Raw genomic sequence first — 20,053 nt, forward strand, 5'->3', positions numbered from 1 at the left:
CGCTGGGCTCCCCATGGTATTTCAAAGTGGCAGCGCCGCATGGTGCCCAGGATCAGCGAGGGACTCAAGAGTTCACAGATGTAACGGAGCATAAGCTTTCGTGGGCAAAGACCCACTTTGTCAGATTTGCATCTGAGGAAGTGGGTCTTTGCCTACGAAACCTTAACGCTCCAATCCATCTGTTAGTCTAAGGTGCCACAGGACTCCTTGGCGCTATTCCTGTCTCTGTCACTGGCTTGCAATTTACAACACCCCTGGATCCTGAGGAGGAACTGCGGCCACAACCTAAAGCACTTGGCCGACAGCTCCAGTTCCTGCTAACGCCGCTTCAAGGACACGTCAGGCTAACTCAGCTGACCCTCAATGCACCCCAGGGCCGAGCGCCGGCCCGCCCAAGAACCTCGCGCTCTCCAGAGGTGGCGAGCAGACGCGCGACAGGCCGAGGGAGGCAAGATCTGTAGGGTGGCAGGGCCTTGCACGAGCCTCACAAAACGCGGGGCGACCTGCGGGGACGGTAGAGCGTCACCTACTCCCGGCCAAGTGGCCCCGCCCCCACCACGCGCACGTCTCCCTCCTCCCGACCGGCCTCGTTTCTCCCACGCCCAGCGCAGCTTGCGTCTTTGCCCCGCCTATGGCGGGCGACTGCGTCAATGCAAATGAGCTCGGTGGGCAGGGTCGGAGCCGGGAGGTCCGCTATCCAACGTCGGTGGAACAAGCCCTGGCGTGATCCACGGCAATGGAAGAAACCATTTTCCAGTCTCTCCAATCCTCCTGGGGGGACCCATCTCGAATTTTATTCTACTCCGGCACAACATTTTCTGTAACAAGTTTAGTCAATTGTATAGCTGAGGTCTAAAGGAATAACTAAAAGCAGGGCGGCATATAGTGAATTACAATGTGGGGGAATCTTATTTATCTGCGCCTATGGACGTGGGCTACCCCGCCCTTCCAGTTGGTGTCGTCCGGTAGGGCTCGTTCTCGCGCTCTGTCAGTTGGAGCTGCGCGAGAGCAGCCGGCAAGTACTGTGTCGAACTCTCAGGGACGCCGGCAATTAATTATTAACGAAGAAGAGTAGGGTGTACTCATGAATTATTAATAAGGGGGAGGGGCTCCTGATGTATTAAAGGGCCGACTAGCCAGAAGGCGGGGATTGTGACGGAATCGTGACGAACGTTCCGGGGTTCTTAAGGGGACTGTAGCCGGCTAGGAGCCGGTAGTGGGGGTGGGGCAGGAGGCGGCGGCGAAGGGGGAGGGGTAGGCCTGGGCCTGTACCCGGCTCCAGAAACAGGCATAGCTGATGGACATGTAATAAAGGACGGTGACAGCCTCGCTCCACTCAGTGCCCAAGCTCGGACCGCCCCGCACCCCCAGTACTGCAGAGGGCATTATATCCGGGGTTACTATGGCGGGTGACCGTTCGGGGGGCTAGTGGTCATTATATGTAGGATTGTTAGTGGCGAAGGGCTGTTGTACAGGGAATTGAGTAGGAGGCTTTTGTAACCTGAGGAGGAGGGTTATTTACTGTGTGAGATTCATTTTTACCCCGTAGAGGGAATTATTATTATTGTTAGGACAGAGACATTTGATGCTGGAAGTTGAGGGGTTTATTAATCTCAGGAGGGGGCCTGGTACCCCCATAAAGTGGAGTGTCAGAGGCGGGGTCGTTCCTTCCCCCCGAAAGGGTGGTCCCGTACTCAGGATCGGGGGCTTTGCTTAACGGCAGGCTTGCAGATCTAAGCCATTGCCTACGACGACTGGCCTGGAGTGGCTCCCATCTCGTGTTTGGTGTAGGAGGCGCTGCCTACAGCGCAGTCCTTTTCCTCCCTGGCAGCAGCAGCTTCTCATTCCTGTCCTGCCCCTCCTCACCCACTCGAACCGGTTCCTCTAGCAGCAGCGTGTCCGGTGCGTCGCCACCGCCCTCTCTGTTGCTGTCGGCGGCGGCTGCTGCGTAGCATCAAAACATGCAGGATGAATTGCTCCTGGGGGTGACACAGCAGCAACCAGGGAGCGAGAGGCTGGGCAGCGGCCCCGCAGCAGGACACCCCCCCTCTGACTTTAAACCCAGTCTTAGTCCCCACCCGGATTTAAACAAGCAGCCACCGCCTGCTCCTCAGCTGAGCCAGAAGAGGAAAGAGTTCAAGCAGCAGCAGCTCAGCAGCCCAGCCCAGCTCGGCAGCAGCCACCCCCTGACTAACCACCACCCCCCCGACTATCATCGCCACCCCCCTCAGCAGCAGCACTTCAGCCACCCCACTGACAAGTACCAGGAGCACAGGCAGCAGCGCCAGCTCCTCAGCGCTCACCCCCCGGAGCAGCAGCAGACAGGGGACTATCCTCCCTACCAGCCGCTCAGCCCTGCCGAGCAGAAGGGCGGCTCGGAGAGGGGGGGCTCAGAACGGCTCCCCCCTTCCTGCCCGGACCCCAATGTGGGGGTGGTCGCCTCATCGTGTGTGAATCCGCCTCCGTCTCCTCCTCACCTTCAGGCTACAGCCCAGCTACCCCCCATGGAGTCCCCCCCGAACAGCCACTTGCTGGGCAGCCCCGGCACCCTTTTGCCTGGCGGGCTGGGCTCCGGCTTCAGCAGCCTGCAGAGCTCGGAGATCCCCAGCCCCCATCACCAGAGCGGGGGCGGCTCCTCCTCGGCGGCTTCCCCTCCTCCGCCGCCGTTGCCCGGCTTCGGCACCCCCTGGTCGGTGCAGACCTCGTCGCCGCCTCCGCCGCAAACGCAGCAGCCTCCGGTCTCCAGCAGCAGCAGCGGAGGTCAGATCAGCGCGATGCCTCCGCCGAGCCCGGAGTCCGAGACCAGCTTCTACCCGGGAATCCCGTCTTCGATCAACCCCGCTTTCTTCCAGAGCTTCTCGCCGGTGTCGCCTCACAACCCCTGCGCCGGGCCCTTCAGCAGCCCCTTCTCGGCCGCCGCCCCGCCGCCGCCGATGAATTTACCTCAGCAGCAGCAGCAGAACCGGAGATCCCCTGTGAGCCCCCAGCTCCAGCACCAACACCAGGCGGCGGCGGCCGCGGCCGCCTTCCTGCAGCAAAGGAACTCCTACAACCACCACCAGGTGCGGGGCCCGGGAGCCAGCGGGGAGTCCCTCAGCATGGGGGGGAAAGCGCCGGGGAAGCCATTCGGACCCTGGGGCTGGGGGGTCGGGAGCCTCCCCCCACGAGCGGGGAAAAGAGCTGAGGTGCTATGTGAGTCCCCCCGGCTGAAGTTGCCCAGCAGGGACTGCACTGCGAGAGCCGGCTGGTGGAAGCAGGGCGGGGCTGGCACAGCCCGGGCTCTGTCTCGGCTCTGCAGTGAGCGCCCTTTGGCGGAGTGGGGGGCCTCGGCCCCGGCTCTCTCCCGCTCCCTGTTCTCCTGGAGGGTGGAAGGGGGATCAGGAGTCCATTCCTCTGACTCGGCTGCCGCAGTGGGGTGGCCAGGCTGCTGGGGTGAAGGCAAATTAAATTGGTTCGGGTTAGAGTACTGCTGACTGCCCATTCTTTCCGATACTCGCTTGTGCTGCTGTAGGTATCAGGTGAGAAAAAGCGGATTAAGTAATATGACAGGCCCATTGATTCCTGGAGTGAGTTATGTTTCCCGGATTTTGGTCGATACTTACTGGCTTGTTACAGCTGCTGTCTACAAGCGTCCTTTCCTTGGCTGTCAACAGTTTTTTTTTTTTGTTTGTTTAGTGTTGTTGTAATTGCACCTGAATTTTGAAAAGGTCACAATTTCAATGTGAAAAGGAACAGGTTTCCTCCAGAAAACGTCAGTTTAACTAAAGAGCTTCCCTGCTGTAGACAAACACCTTTCCTTGACTTTGATTTGTTTTAAGAAGACCAGAGTTTTTAATAGCCTTAAAAACTGAGAATACAAGTTGACTAGCATTGTTCGGTTTGACATTAGTTGAATATTTTATTCATCTGAGAATGTCAAGATGAAAAATTTTTCTTTAGATTTACTTGTGCATGTAGCGATACAGGCAAACAGCAGCTTTGCGACTGTATTTAAGATGGTCCCAATTCTGCCTACAGCACCTATGGTCAATGGGTGGCATGGAATCCTCTTTTCCTATTGGCTAGAAACGTAAGGTTGCTTTTCTTCCTGGTTCTGTATATTGAAAATAAGATAACGTGTCATATTTTGTTCCATGGATCTGTTCTATTCTCTCCAATTAACATATGATAGTGTGTTACATGTGCATCATGCTAAGGTGTTTTTAGGCCCCTCATGGTGAGTGTATCATTTAGGCCCTATAGTCAGTTTAATTTCTGCCTAATTCTAGTATTAAATAGTGTTGAACTTTACCAAGTAGATATGTGGGATTCTGTGAAGTAAAGTGATCATTTTTTAGTAATTGGTATTCCAAAATTGTACTACAAGAAAATGAATGTAGTGTTGTGAACATGTTTTAACAAGGATTTTATTACTTAGTTGACTCTGTTTTTAAACAATTCCAAAGCAATTAAGAGCTAAGACAGCAGTTCTATCTACCATTACAATTTGTAGGGAAATCTTTTAACTTGTCTCTTCCCTGGCCACAATTCAGTTATGAATGTGTCAGTTGTGGGTAGTAAACCTGAAACAGTAACGTCAAAGCATAGTTAGCAAGATTAAAGACCTATTTTAACATTTGACATTGCCAAAGTTAGTTTCACAATAGAGTGCCTGCCTCTCCCAAAATTCCAACACAAAGCATTCAAGTTTTACAACATAATTATCTATAATTATATAGAACAGAGGTATCTTCCTGAATATCTGTTTGTATGTTGTTAGATTTACATTATTTTTTAGATAAAGGTGTTAATTTGGACTTCAGATTAAAATTGGATTTATAGACCCTCTATTTCATCAAAAGGTGTCAGAGAAATTTTATTTTCAAGAACTGTAAAGTTTTAAATACCTTTTTTTTTTTTTATGCTTTTGCTTACTAGGCAAACATAGCTCTTTACTACCACCAGAATTCAGTAGGTCCACTTCTTGGTAGCATGACAACCATTTTAGTTCATATATAGGTTTTTATCATAGATTATTATGTATCTGAGGCACTTCTAGCAGGTTATAAATTTACATTCTGAAAATATCTTTTCATTTTACCTGTGGGTTAGTCTTTTCGTATAATAGCATAATTCTATTGGCTACTAAGATAATCCTTTTCTGAAATAATTAAAAAGCCAATTTCCTCAGGCCTGGTGAAACACTTTCAGTTCACTGACTCCTACACAACTATGTCAATTTATACCAGCTCAGGACCTGATCTAGTTTGTTACACCAGAAAGTTCAAGCTGTAGTCTTTAAAGACTATTATAATACATTTATTTATATTTTTAGGTGCACTTCAAGGAGAGTTGCTTTGAACAAATATTGTTTGAGTTACTCAGATTAACAATGACAAAGGTTGTTTATCTGATACTTGAAAATATATTCCTCTTTATGTAGTATTTTTGTATGATCTGTGAATTTTTTTTATTCTCCAACTTACTACTTTCTCTTTTACTCACAAAAAAAATGTACCCCATGAAAACATCTAATACTACTCTACAGTGACATATCAAGCCAGGGCCTTGTCTATGATAGATTAGTTATGTAATGAAAGTGTGGTGACTTTTACTGAATTTAAATAACTGTCAGAATATTCTACCAAAAAATGAATGAAAATTCCAATTAATCATTTTGGTGAATCGGTCTTTTTAGTAAAGCAATTTTGTTTTCTGTTTACTTGTATTCATCTTTCTCGTTTTCTGTGGATGTTAATTATATAGTCAAATGGGAACTCTAGTTTTTGTATCCTTTTAAAAGCCATTTGTGCTTTTTTAATATAGCAAGCAAACCAGGAATGTTTCCAAAAATACCTAATCATATCTTTTGTTTGTTTGTCTAGCCTCTTCTGAAGCAGTCACCTTGGAGCAACCATCAGAGTAGTGGCTGGAGCACAGGAATGTCCTGGGGAGGAATGCATGGCAGAGACCATCGTAGAACTGGAAACATGGGAATCCCAGGAACTATGAACCAAATTTCTCCGTTGAAGAAGCCCTTTTCTGGTAATGTGATAGCTCCCCCCAAATTTACTCGCTCAACTCCATCGCTGACACCAAAATCATGGATTGAAGATAATGTTTTCCGAACCGACAACAACAGTAATACTCTCTTACCCTTACAGGTAAGAATGGTATGTAACTGGAGACTTCTTAATGTTTCTCTTTAATTTTGTTTAGTATTGTAAATAGGTCTGTTTTAGTATATTAAGTGGTACAATATTCAAAGTGATTTTTATGAAAATATCTTCTATTATTATGAGTGTACTGAAAAATGACAATTAACCAAAATATTTTCCAGTTTGTACAAAATGCCTGCAGTAGCCAGAATTATTGCTTGCTGATTATACAAGAGGAAGGAAATTGAAGAAACTCTTGCACATCAACAAGAGAGCAGAAATGCTTTTTAAACTACCAGAAAGCATTTTTAACACTAGTCAATTTAAAGCAGTCAAAGCTCCTTTTTAAATCTTGGTACTTTTATCCCTTAGTTTTAATACAGGTTAACTTTTAGATCTTATTAAATTGTTCTTGTGGATACGCTCTTTTTATACTTTATTTGTAGACAGCTCTGTCTCTCTGCCTTTTAAAATTCACCTTTTCATCTCCTTAGCATCCTTGCCAATGTCACTTTGCATATGAGTTTGTTTTTCCCTGTTGGCAACTTCTTGAAGGATGTTCATTGTTCATAGTTATTTGATGACTGGAACATAGAAACCCTTTGATTTAAAAGATATTCAATGTGAAGAGGAAGAATGGTCTTGAACTGAGATCTGGGTTCAGTTTTTTGGTTTGCAACTGCCTTCTGGCATATCTTTTGGTAAATTGCCTAATCTCTATGCCTCAGGTTCCTATGTGTAAAATTGAGATAATGGGGTTTTTTTTCCTCCACCCTCTGACAGTATTGTCTAGTTATTTTGCAAATTATTGGGGTGGGGGAGGGACAGAAACTGTCTTTTGCTATCAGGCTCCAGTCTCAGTTGGTAATAAGCATTTACTTTTTTGTTACAAATAATCTAATTTTAAGATAACCACTCTAACTTAGAAACTAGCCATTCCAAATAAGCAGCAGATTACTGTAAGAACATTTCTCTACTTTACATCTTCTTTAACTTTATTACTTTGTCGGTCTGGACTTGGGCTTGTGATTTGGGCTAGTATATTAACAAAGTAAGATAAACTGCAGGAAAGAGTAGTTACAATACTTATTATATCCTTAGGAGGGAATAGTACCTCTTTAATTGAGAATGTACTTATTCTAAACTAGGTCTTATTTTGCCCTAATTGTGACCAAACAGCATTGAACAGCTGCATTTGTATAAAAAAGCAGAGTAATTTTACTGTAGCTGTAATGATAGCAAAAAAATCAGTCTGTGATTTTTTTTGATAGATCTCAAGTTTTTTGTCATTTTGGCTGTGAGTGGACTTTTCATTGGCTCAATACGTCCTACAGCTCTATGTACAAGTGGGGCCTGATAGTTATAATACTGAATTCAGTGCCACTTTTGTTTTCAGATGTATTTGAAGTTTGCATTATCTAATAAATCTCTCAGAAAATCCTGCTAACAGCGTCTTAAATCCTACTGCATTGATTGGTTCTGCTAACTGGATGTACACAGCAGGGTTTCTATAATTTTCCTGGCTGGCTTGTTTGGGTGGGATGATGGAAAAGATGTTACTTCTGTACTAGGGATTATAGCTATCAGTTAATTGAATAGTGGACTAACTAGGGATGTTAAATTTCTATTAATTGACTAATCAAATAGTTGATGCAGTTTGCATCGACTATTCGATTAGTCGATAAGGGCACCTCCGCCTTTTAAATGTAGAAACAGCCCCAGGGCTGTTGCTACACTTCAAATGTGAAAGCACTGCCAGAAACACCGGGCCAGCAGGGCAGTCCCCCATTGGTCCTGGGCTCCCCAGTGCTTTTCAAAGTGGCAGCATCGCACAGAGCCTGGGGTCAGAGGGAGAGTCCCCAACTGATCCTGGGCTCCACACGGTGCTGCTGCTTTTGTGCAGTCTAGGGATTCCCCAGCTGGCCCTGGGCTCCATGTGGCACTTCCACTTTGAAGCACCCCTACGACCCTTCCCTCTTTGCTGCCTCTTTCTGCTAGAGACAGCAAGGGGTGTGTGTGTGGAAACTAGTAGTCGACTACTGTGTTGACTACCTGAATAGTTGTTCACATTCCTAGGACTAACCCTATGAATTCTTAGTGGTTAGTCAACTAGTCCGTAGTCCTTGGGTAGGGGCAGGGTGGCCAACATCCAGTGCAGTCGGGCCCCACTCCTCGACTTCTCACTCAAATCCCTATTCTGTACCAAGCTACAACTTTGACTCATTAAAGGTAGAGTTTAGAGTTTCCAGTTTGAGACAACTGATTCTCTGCAGTGGAAATATCTTTTTAAAAAGAAATATTTTGAAGTAGACATCTGTAAAATAATTTTCAGGATTTGGTTTAGGAATATTAGTGTTTTGTTAATCTGTTTGAATAGCATTGCCACAATATATTAGAATTTATATTCGGCCAAGCATAAACTTACAAATACTTGCAATATCATTCACTATGTGTAATAAGTTTGCAAGTATATAAATTGAGCTTGGTGAAACTTTTATAGGAAGTCATCTCACATAAAACAACTTGTTTTCAGATTTAAACAAAATTTTACTCCTGATATATATAAAAGCTAATAACATTTTCATAAAATAATCAAAGGTAGCAGAGTAGAAAAATGTATTTCAATTTCAACCATATTTATAATAATTTGTAGTGGTGTCTTTGTTCTTGGTGTTCATAACTTCAAAGCGGAAATATAGACATACTTAAATTCAGTACAGGTTGAACCTCTCTAATTCAGCACTACGTGGCCTGGCAACATCTGTGGTCTGCCATGATTTTAGTTAGCTGGATGTCCGCTTACCACGGGTGTGGCCAAGTTTCCCATGGTTCCATAAAGTTAGTTTACAGCCGCCAGTCCTGATTTTCAGTGTTCTGTGCTGCTGTTTATCTCTAATTTACCCCTAAATGTTTTCTAAGAGCCCAGTAAACGGTGGAAGTATTGGTAATGCTCTAGACAGCATTGACTTCCTTGGTTCGCCAAATTTTTCTCTGGTTTGGCACTGGTCAGGTCCCTAGGGTGCCAGACTAGAGAGGTTCAATCTATACCTTTTGTATTGAACTGTCTGCTGAACAGCTTTCTGAGAGTTGCCAAAAAATTTGTTTTGTCCATTAACTAACTATTCTTATAAAAGCAAACAAGTGAAATTTAACCATAGCTAAACACTCTAGTCTAATGGAGTGTAAAAACTGATCTGAACTTTCAACATTAACCACTTTTATTGAAAAAAGATTAAATAAGAATACAGAAGATCATTAATACATCTATTTAGAGAGATTGAATTACTGTGTGTGTAATTATTAATTTTTAAAAAATTCTGTTCTACCCAAGGTTACCTCCCCACTATGATGACTGATGCATGGATTTTAGGCATCAAATGAAATAGTTAAAAAGAATTTTAATTCAGTTAGAGCTAGTCATGGTTACGCTGTCTAGGTTTGTGTTGGCAGTTGTGACACAGTCAAACATCAGTATACTTAATTTGTGCCTTGTTGCCTCTTTCCTTAAAAGGTTGGGATCTTCAGATTGATTTTTAAAGATACTGAATAATTGCTTTTTATATTACTAAATTTATGCCATCTGCTAAATGTAACTATACTGAATAGGTGTATAAAATGTGCTTATAGTTCTCCCATCTAAACCAAGATTTCTCAGTGTTAGGTAGAGACTCTTGTGGACCATGTTCTCCACCATTTACAACTTAGCAGACCTTGTTTTTTGCTATTTGTGATCACATAACATTGTGTTGCAAGTACAAAAGCTATTTCTGTAGAAATAAAATGTATTTACATCTTGTTTTTAGATATAAACATGATTTAGCCAGCAACATGTAATTGCCTAGCTTTTTGGAGTGGTTTACATGCTGGAAGTCACTTTTGTAAAGAATTTTCAGGCCTTGCCTATAGTGGAGACTTGCTATAATTGAAACCAACAATGTCCAGTAGCCCATTTAGTTGCACTAGTGTATAGGAAAGATAAGTCACAATTTGAACAGTTGCAGCTTTTCCTTACTGGAATCTTTTCTTTAGTCTCATATTGTTCATTGGTGCAGTTATACTATTGGTGCAGTGAGATGCTCATATCCCCATTGTACACAAGCTCAGGGAATTGATGTTATTTCTAATGCATAATATTGCTCAATATTAAGCAGCTGTTCAGCAAACAGTCTATACTAATGACTCCATGATCAAAACATAACATTTTAGTAGCTTACTAAAAAGAGGGGGATGAAGATAAAACTTTTTCACTGTTGGTATACTTTAAGTATAACACTGAGGCATAAATCATGCACAAACTGGGTAAAACTTCATTGACTGCAGCAAAGTTGAATTCACTAATGATGGATTGCATCATTAAGGTGGGATTTTGAGAAGTGCTTAATTTTAGCCTTAATACTTACTTTAACATTGATAACAATCTAGTGGTAATTTTAGGCCACCACTTACTGCTTTTAAAAATCCCACCTTTTGGTCTGCACTGTGGTGACACAACTACAATTATACTCTACAGTTGTGCTGCTATGGGGTAACACTTCCTACACTGAAGGAAAGAGTTTTTCTGTTGATGCAGGTAATTTACCTTTCCAAGAGGGAGTAGCTAGGTTGATGGAAGAATTCTTTCATCAGCCTAACTGCATCTGTGGTGGAGCTTAGATCAACCCAACTGTCATGCAGGGTGCAAAATCTTTCACAGCCCTGAGCAAAGTCTATTCAGTATGGACTGAGCCTTAAGTTTTACTGTCGTAAATAGGGTAGTAAAGGATCTAATTTTTTGTTCTTTTAATGCAGGAGTGGGGAACCTTTTTTGAGTTGGGAGCCACTGACCCATAGAAAAAATCAGTTGGGGGCCACAGACAAGTCAGAAGCCCCTGACAGAGAAGCAGAAAAACACTCCCCACATTCCTCTTGCACACCATAGCCTTATTGGGGGGCAGGATAATAGATTTTGTGTGCTCCAGCCCTGCGGTTCGATGGTGGGAGCTGGAGCACCAGCATGGACTCCCCAATGCTAAGCCTTTGGGGGCCAAATCCAGGCAAGCGGGAGGCTGCATCCGACCCCCGGGGCCTGAGGTTCTGCACCCCTGTCTTAACGGCAGAGTTATGCTTGTAAAAGCCCTAGCCTGGACACAACTATATTGGTATGAGACACCTTATACTACCATAGTTGACTTCACTTTGGCAGGCAAGAATAAGCTAAAACTGTAAAGTTGTAGTTTTTTAGCTAAGTATAGAATACTAGTATAGTTAAAACTGAGAAATTTAAATGTAAACAAGGCTTTTATATTTATAATTTTCACTCTGAATATCAATTAGTAAATTATTTTATTTCTAAAACTAGTGCGGTACATTCTTCTTTTAAAAAGTCAATAATATTTGTATGCTCTTGGAAAGAGCAAATGTAAATAAAACTTCATTCTGCCAAAACGAATCTCAATTCTGTTCCTGTATCTTTGAGTTCAGGAAATAAATTGCATGTCTGGGTGTCTTTCACCTTGATTTGTCCTTCCTGTTTGTTTGAATTGTGCATATAGTATCAGTTGTCCTTGAGGCTGAGCTTTGTTATTTACTACTAAAGCCTATTGCTGTAATTTGGTGTTTTGCATGGTAAGATATAACTTAATGTATAATTACCGATATTTCTTCTGGTTGCCTTGGTTCTTGTATGTTTTAAAATTCATATTCTGAAATTTCAAATATTCAGTGAAATGAAGCACAGTTTCAGATATTTACAGATATGCTTGAGTTGGACTTCACACCAGATGTTAAAGTACTGTACTAGGGATACTATACTAGGGATGTCAGCATGTAGTCAACTCAATGATTAACCGATAAGCTTGGGCTCATTGGTTAATCCTATTGACTACACGCACTCAACCCCCTTGCTGCCTCTGTATCAGGGGCAGAAAGGGGGGGAGGCGGGAGCCAATGCCCATGAGTAACCAGCAAAAGCCAGTCGTACGCACGCACTGAATGCTGTGGAGCCGCCTGCCCTGACCACCTCTGCCCTGCTGCCTCGGATAGCTTTCAAGCCACTTTCCCCACTAATGTCAGCTCCTACAGAGCTGCTTCCTCTCTCCTCCCCTCCCCTTCCCCACCACTGCCTTAAAGATACCTTAAAGACTAACAGATTTATTTGGGCATAGGCTTCCTTGTTTTTGCAGATACTGATTAACACAGTTTTCCCTACTGAGACGAATTTATCAGCGTTAGTTCAAGTCAAAGAGGGTTAACTTAATTTTGGATTCTCAAGATATCAGTTTTGCAAACTTTTAATTGACAATATTTAATATATTTAGGACACAGTCTAGTTGTTAAACACTTGTATTAACAAGTTTAAAACATTAGCCAAGTTTTTCAAACATAAGTGTCTAATAAGTGCCTAAAGTTATGCTTTTAAATCCATATGTAGTTACCTGGTTAAGAGGCCTGGTTTCCAAAAGTGCTCAGCATCTAGCAGCTCTCATAAACTGTGGAGTTCATATTTCAGCACTTCTAGCAATCAGCTTATTTAGGTGCTTAAAACATAGATTTAGGCACCCGGCTGTAGGCAAACGATTTTTGGGGAATAGTTGCTTTCAGATTGTTCTGTACACTAGGCCAGTGTTTCTGAAAGTGCTCTGCGAAACCACTTTGAGAAACACATTAACTGGCTGTCTCAGTTTGTTTATTTACTGGCGCCACAGCCATGGAGCCTTGCGTCTCCCATTGGCTCTGTTTCGTCCTTTGCAGCTAAGGGGAGCCGTGGGAAGCAATATGGGCAGGGCCACCACTTTCCGCTGCTCCACTTACTGAGGCAGCCAGTCGATGTGTTTCTCAAAGTGATTTCACGGAGCACTTTCAGAAACATTGCTCTAGACCAATTATCTGCGTCTACTACATTTAGGCCCTGATCTTGTGCAGGTGAACTGCTAAACCTTTAAGCAGAACTTTTCAGTGGGGCTCGGTACACTAGCAGTCTATCTGCATGCTGTCAATTTCAGGATCAAGGCCTTTGAACAAACAGTTTTTTTAGTTTTGAACTTTTAAATATGTGGATTAGAATATTGAACAAAATCAATGAAATTTGTTAGACTTAAAGCCACAAATGTATTAAAAGCATATGCTGAACTAAAATTTTTTAGCTATGTTTTACATACATAAATTCTTGCAGGTGTTAATAAAAGAGAGAATTTGGTTTAAGTATGTTCTTTCAATATTGTATATCTTGTGTAAGGTCTGTCTCTTGTTGCTCAGCAAAATGTTTGTTAACCAGGCTAATGGTGCAATGCTGTGCACATTAACTAAGGGTTAACAATGAAATAAATTTTATGTTTTTCAGCCCATCTTATTGCCAAAGCAAAATTGTTCTGCATGAGATTATGTGCTTTTTGAAGCTGAAATAACTAGATTCTACTGCCTCATTTGAAAGACTGTTTTATAGTTGATATTTTTTCTCTATTGTTCAGTCTAAATTGTGCTTTTTCTCAGTTTTAACCAATTATTTTTGTTTACATTTTTAAATACCTGAACAGCTACCCCCTTCCTGCTGACACCCTACAAATGTTTAGTTTGTTTTCCTTTGTTTTCCTATTTTCACCAAGCTATGCATACCTAGGTCTTTTCAGCTTTCCTCCTGAGTCAATCCTGCCACACCTTTAATCATCTTTGTAGTCTGTCTGGATTGCTTACAGTTTGTCAATGTCTTTCCTTAACCTGGACCACTTAGAAATGGATGCAGTGAATGCTAGACGACTGCATAGGTAAATATTTCAGAAAAAATTACTTGTATAGCTGGGTATCTGATTTGTCCTTTTGGTATTGGACCTTTTCTATAAATATTTATATGCAATAATGTGATATTAATTTCTAGACATGTTTGGTGTTCTCAGGAGGACTACCCCTAGATATCTGCCAGATGTTACAGTTGTTAACCACTTTATGTGGTGTGGGTAGTGGTAACCTAGTTTCCTTACTGAGATGATTTTGTTTCTGCCACTTGCAAGCCTTCTGTCCAGTTTCTATAGAGCTACACTGTAATGAGCCATAGACTTTGCAGCTGCAGTTTCTCAGTATGTACTGATAAGCACCCAGCTGAGATAAAAGCTTATGACTTCACACTTTTAATTATTAGGAAGACTTAATGTCTTCATGCTTTTAATTATTTTTATTTTTCTAGTTAGGATACACATTTAATGTGGTGGTGTTGGTTGTTTTTTACAATGCATCCTTACCGGGTATGATTGGTAGAGGATGCCACATCAATGTGTGTCAATTACACTGTTTGTAAGTTGGAAATTTCATTTTATTGGTACTCTCCCTTTGTTTCCCAACTTTAACTAAGTGAAATAGAAACATACATATGATTTATTGAAAGCCACTAATTTTTTATGGATAGAAACTAAGATATTTTTGTGTTTAAAGTTGGGAAGATGGTAAAACAAATGGGACCAATGTTAGCTTACACTAATAATTTAAATATTTTTGCTGTAGCAAGAGTTGAATTTTCTATAAAATTTTACTCTTCACCAAAAATCTTATTCTTAATACAATGAGAGAGGAAAATGATCTTATGTTTTCTTTATGATGAAGCAGTGTATGGTTGGTTTCCTCAGAATATCAAGGTTTGTTTGAATACAGTTTTCTGAAAGGAATTGTGTTTTTAGTGTATTTTAACTCATCTGAAATTGTTGTCAAGGCCAAGATTTTAGAACGTGTCCAAAATTAAATGGAAACCTAATTTTAGTCATCCACTTTTGAGAGGTTTAGCTAAAGATTAGCAAAGGTTCCTTATAATAGTTAAGATATTTTTCCCCATGGTTTCCTACACTAATTGTGTTGTGCCTTATAGTGACATCTAAAGAGCATTGTAGGATGTGCCTGCAGTGTGTATTGAACTTCCCCAAGTTGGGGAAGTGCAAAGGCAAGATTTGCTTTGCATAACTTGTATGTGGATTTATGTAGAAATTTTAAATACATTCTGCTGAAGACACTGGCTGTGGAAGAAAGAGGTTTTAAATTGCTTATGGTGCCATAAGAACTCCACATCTCTTCCGTGTGTTACTTAAATGATCTGGAGAATTCTAGGACAAAATTACAAAAATGATAGTGTACCCAGCATTTTTCTAATAGCAATTCCTACTAAGGATGTAAGCGAGTAGTCGACTATCCAATAAGCTTAGAATTATTGGGTAGGCAAGTCACTAATCATCTACTTGTTCTGCTCCCCCACTGCCTTTGTATCAGAGGCAGCAAGTGGGGAGCAGGAACTGGTGGCGGTGGGGAGCTATTTTAAAAGCCATTTTCCCCCAGCACACTCTCCATGGGGTGTCGGGTGGGAAGGGGAGGCAGAAGCACAGTGGGAGACCCAGCACAAGCCGGGACTGAGCAGAGCCGCAGCATTGCCAGAGCTGGCACGAGCTGGGACTACTTAATTCTGGCTCGCACTGCCCCCAGCAGCTAGCCCCTTACTGACTAATTGAATAGTTGGAAATTCCATCAACTACTCGATTAGTTATTAACCACTACTTAAGATCCCTAATTCTTACCAGTTTTTCAGGTGCTAGTGGGAACATATTGGAAATTGATAGGAATAGAGTCCTTTGTATTAAAAACATGTTTTAATGGGGAATCTAACAATCCAGGAGGCGAAGGACCGTATTTGTGATGAGGCAACACACTGCCTTCAAAGCAAGTTTGCACTTCATGCTACTGGTATTATCTGGGTGACTGAAGAAAAGGGCTTGTTTAATTCCAAACCAAAAGTAGTAACATCTCTCAACCAAGAAGACCACACTTGATATATTTTTTTAAATGTGAGAGGTTGGAGGAAACAAAGATAAACAAAGTTCCCCAAATTTTGGGATAAACTGAAAAATTTGACCCTGATAATGTATTCTGTTAGTGTACTTTGTGCTAAGTTGACTTCTAATGATATTGCAACTGATGGTTAGAATACTTGATGCTTCTACTATGTGAAGCATCTTATAAACATCGTATCTGAGAAGTCAGCTGACAGACTAAGTTTTCGCTATAATATTTTCCTTACTCTAAGAGCCTTAAAATCAACCCAGTTATAGCTTCTTGCAGAATTAAATGTACCTTTAGAGACTAAGTGGATTTGATGTAAATTTTCTGTTTTAGTTCATTGCGTTGTATTTTGAAATTGAGAAGCTACTGAAGCACCAGAAGGTTAGATCAAGAAGTATTCAAGCACCTGTATATTCAAAACAATGAAAACTCATAAGAGAATCTGGCAACAAATTCACTGTGGTATTTTTTAATAATGCAAGAAATTTAATACTTCTTTGTGACAAAGTAATATATGTAAGCTTTTGAGTGGCACCTAGCACTTCTTCAGGTCTGGGAAAGGAAGCGGTGTGTCTGAGCTAAATACAGTTTGGGACTTTATAAGGAGGAACACACAGCAGTTGGGCACTTGAAATGAAGTGTGCAAATTAGCATTAGATTGTTATGTATCAAGGATTAGAAGTTGGTTAAAAGTCAGCAGATAAAGATAGCAGCAGGTGTGGGGCGTTACAATGAGCTATAAAATCAGTGTCCGTGTTGAGTACATGGTTTTTGGTGTCTAGTCCTTATAAATGTAAGTTCCCAGGATCATCTTTTGAAGGTGTTGTTCAAGTTTCCTTGCAGGATGAGTATTGAAAGATCAGATAGGGAATGATTGTTTTTTGACAAGTGTTCTCCCACAGACGGTAGGGAGTTTGTGTTTTTTTTGTTTTGTTTGTTTTTTCATTTTCCTGTGTGAACTGATTTGAGAACATGATTATCTGGTTTCACCCCCATAGTTGTTGTTGAAACATTTAATGCACTGGATGAGGTACACCACAAGCTGTGATAAGCAGATTTGAGATCTATACATCTTAAAAGGAGTGTTGTGGCACGGTATTGATCACGGTAGCAGTGGAGTTAGGTCTGCAGATTTTGCATCTCTTCTGGCAGGATGTGGAGCCACTTGGAGTTGGCATGTTGTACTCTGTGGGAAGACTGTATCTAATGATCAACTTGGTGAGAATGGAGGATTGTTTGAAAGCCAGTATAGGGGTTTCAGAAAAGATTGATTTCACAATGTAATTCCATTGTACTTGTTTGATTTCCCCATATGGCTTCCAATGTAGGATGGTAGTGACAACTAGTCAACTAGTGATGTGCTCTGTGTGGTATTCCATATTGAAGCAGGCTTTTCCAGGGTATTTGTGTGACCTGTTCCATGTAGGGATGTAATAGCTTAGTCAATTAACCGATAAGCAAAAGCGTATAGGTTAATGCTATAGACAACATGCATTTTGTCCCCCCTCACCCCCAAGCCATTACATTTTTTAGCAGCCTGGCTCAGTCCCAGTTTGTGCCAGGTCTGAGACCTACCCCTGCTGTGGCTATGCATTCAAAGTGTATTAGGAACCAGGCAGGCAGCCCGACTCCATTCTGGCTCAAACCAGGTCCGTGAGCTCAGATCCCACCCAGATAGGGACTGCTATTACCCTGTGCTGCTGTCTCTGTATTGGAGGCAACAGCAAAGGGTGACAGGCAGCAGGTCTGTGAGGGGAGCTGGTTTTTAAACTGGCTCCCCTCGTGGACCAGCTCCCAGCTGGCACCCCACACTGCTGCCTCTGATACAGGGAGCTCCTCGGGAGTAGGGCCGGAACACACTGGCTGCCGGCTCCACCTTCGTGAACTATAGAATAGTTGAGTAACTGATAAGAATTCATGAGGTTAATCGACTATTCAATTAACCAATATTTAACATCCCTAGTTCCATGATATGATCTACTTCTCTGTTGCAGTCTCCTAGTTTAGTGAAATGTGTTTAGGTGTGTATCCTGGACTTACTCTAAAGAGAAAATTCTGTGAGATCTGAGTGCACGACTGTAGATAAGAGTTTTTGGTATGTCTGGGGTGATTGTCAGATCTGTGGATGTATATGTGGTGATTGGAGGGTTTCTTAATATGTTTGTTAGTATGGTTCCATTGTTTAAGGTAATTTTGATATCCAAGAAGTTAATGTTGGTGTGTGAGTGTTCTAAAGAGTTTGAAAGGGTGGTAATAGTTGAACTTGTGATAAAAGACCTAACCTCTCATAGATTTCTATCAAGTGAATTAAAATATCATTGATGTATTGCAAGTATATTGTTAGTTTCATGGTGGTGCTGCTGCGGCGGCAGTGGTACACGGAACCCCAGATCCTTTAAATCACTGCTGAAGCACTGCACCACGTGCTCTGTGAGGCTCTGAGTGCTGGGCTGGAGGAAGGGCTGTGGTCTGCTCCAGGATGTGCTGCATGCTAGCTGTTCCCAGCCTCACCCCTTCCAGGGAGCACCGAGCTGTGCTCTCTCACACACCCCCTATCTTACACAGAGACGTGGCATGGCTGTTGGCTCTCCTGATTTAAACTATTTTGCCATCTTTTTCAAGCTCAGTATTGTTTGTTTATATTTCACTTTCTGTGGCTTTTCAGTCTATTAGTCTCAAAGCCCCTTATGACACAATTTTTTAGAAAAACATCAGGCTAACACAAAGTATGTTGCAAGAGATCACTCGATTACTGACAGTCTGCATTTTCACTACTTCAGCAAATTGATTAATAGATATAAGAAGATTCATAACTTGTCACTTGACTGATCTGAACACGTTTTAGTGGTCAGAACAGTCTACTCTCAAAGAGCTAGCGGTGACCTTTTCTTCTGCACATTGAGCCTGATGTGTGACTTCCACAAAGACCACTTTTTTTTTTTAATTAATGGAAATTGCCTATCTCCTAGAATTGGAAGGGACCTTGAAAGGTCATTGAGTCCAGTCCCCTGCCTTCACAGCAGGACCAAGTACCATCCCTGACAAATTTTTGCCCCAAATGGCTTCTACAAGGATTGAACTCACAACCCTGGGTTTAGCAGGCAAATGCTCAAACCACTGAGCTATCCCTCCCCCTCTTCTTATTGCAGTACTTTTTGGTGCTTCCTTAGGGTATGTCTACACTACAAAGTTAATTCGAACTAACAGCCATTAGTTTGAATTAACTTTATAGGGACTACACATACAAACCGCTAGTTTAAATTTAAATTGAACTAACAGATGGCTTAATTCGAACTAGGTAAACCTCATTCTACGAGGAGTAATGCCTAGTTCAAATTAAGTAGTTCGAATTAAGGGCTGTGTAGCCTCTTAATTCGAACTAGTTGGAGGCTAGCCCTTCCCAGCTTGCCCTGGTGGCCACTCTGGGCACAACCAGGGAAACTCTTCTGCCCCCCTCCCAGCCCTGGAGCCCTTAAAGGGGCACGGTCTGGCTACAGTGCTTGTGCCAGTTGCAAGCCTGCCAACCCCCAGCCAGCAGACCCTGCACCTGGCACGGGATGAGCCAGCTACCCGCTGCCACCCAGCCCTCCTTCTCTTCCCAGGACCAGGCTGGTGGCTCCCACGAGCATGCCCGGGGCCGCAAGTGGCGGGTGCCCGCCTGGTCTAGTGTGGAGATTGTGGACCTCATCGAGGTTTGGGGGGAAGCCTCCAAGGTCCACGACCTCCGCACTAGGCACAGGAATGCTGCCGTCTAGGGCAGGATAGCTGCCAGCCTGGCTCATAAAGGCCACATGCGAACCAGGAGCAGGTTTGCATGAAAATCAAGTTGGTCCAGTGAGACCCCCCGACCCTGAGCTTAGAACATAAGAAAATAAGAGCGGCCTGAAAATAAATCAGACCAAAGGTCCATCTAGCTCAGTAGCCTGTCTGCTGACAGCGGCCAGCACCAGGTACCCTGGAGGGGATGGACCGAAGACAATAACCAAGCCATTTGTCTCGTGCCATCCATCTCCAGCCTTCCACAAACAGAGGCCAGGGACACCATTCCTATGTCCTGGCTAATAGCATTCCATGGACCCAACCTCCATGAATTTATCTAATGTCTCTTTAAACTCTGTTATAGTTGTAGC

General features: G+C 42.7%; 1 protein-coding gene across 5 annotated transcripts in view; it reads left to right on the forward strand.

The window, feature by feature from the left end:
- The first annotated feature begins 594 nt into the window (after positions 1 to 594).
- The window catches only part of CPEB2 (cytoplasmic polyadenylation element binding protein 2), a 92,883-nt gene continuing 73,424 nt past the window's right edge, over positions 595 to 20,053 (forward strand). The window contains exons 1-2 of one of the 5 annotated variants that reach the window (XM_075930714.2): positions 595 to 3,062; positions 5,865 to 6,152. In XM_075930714.2, the coding sequence (XP_075786829.2) occupies positions 1,962 to 3,062; positions 5,865 to 6,152 (1,389 nt within the window). In that variant the 5' untranslated portion in view covers positions 595 to 1,961. The remainder of the gene's footprint in view (positions 3,063 to 5,864; positions 6,153 to 20,053) is intronic. The other 4 variants (XM_014580541.4, XM_014580545.4, XM_014580544.4 and 1 more) reach the window with 4 other exon arrangements.

Source organism: Pelodiscus sinensis, chromosome 4, assembly GCF_052426305.1.
Source record: "Pelodiscus sinensis isolate ZL-2025 chromosome 4, ASM5242630v1, whole genome shotgun sequence".
Classification (NCBI taxonomy): domain Eukaryota; kingdom Metazoa; phylum Chordata; order Testudines; family Trionychidae; genus Pelodiscus; species Pelodiscus sinensis.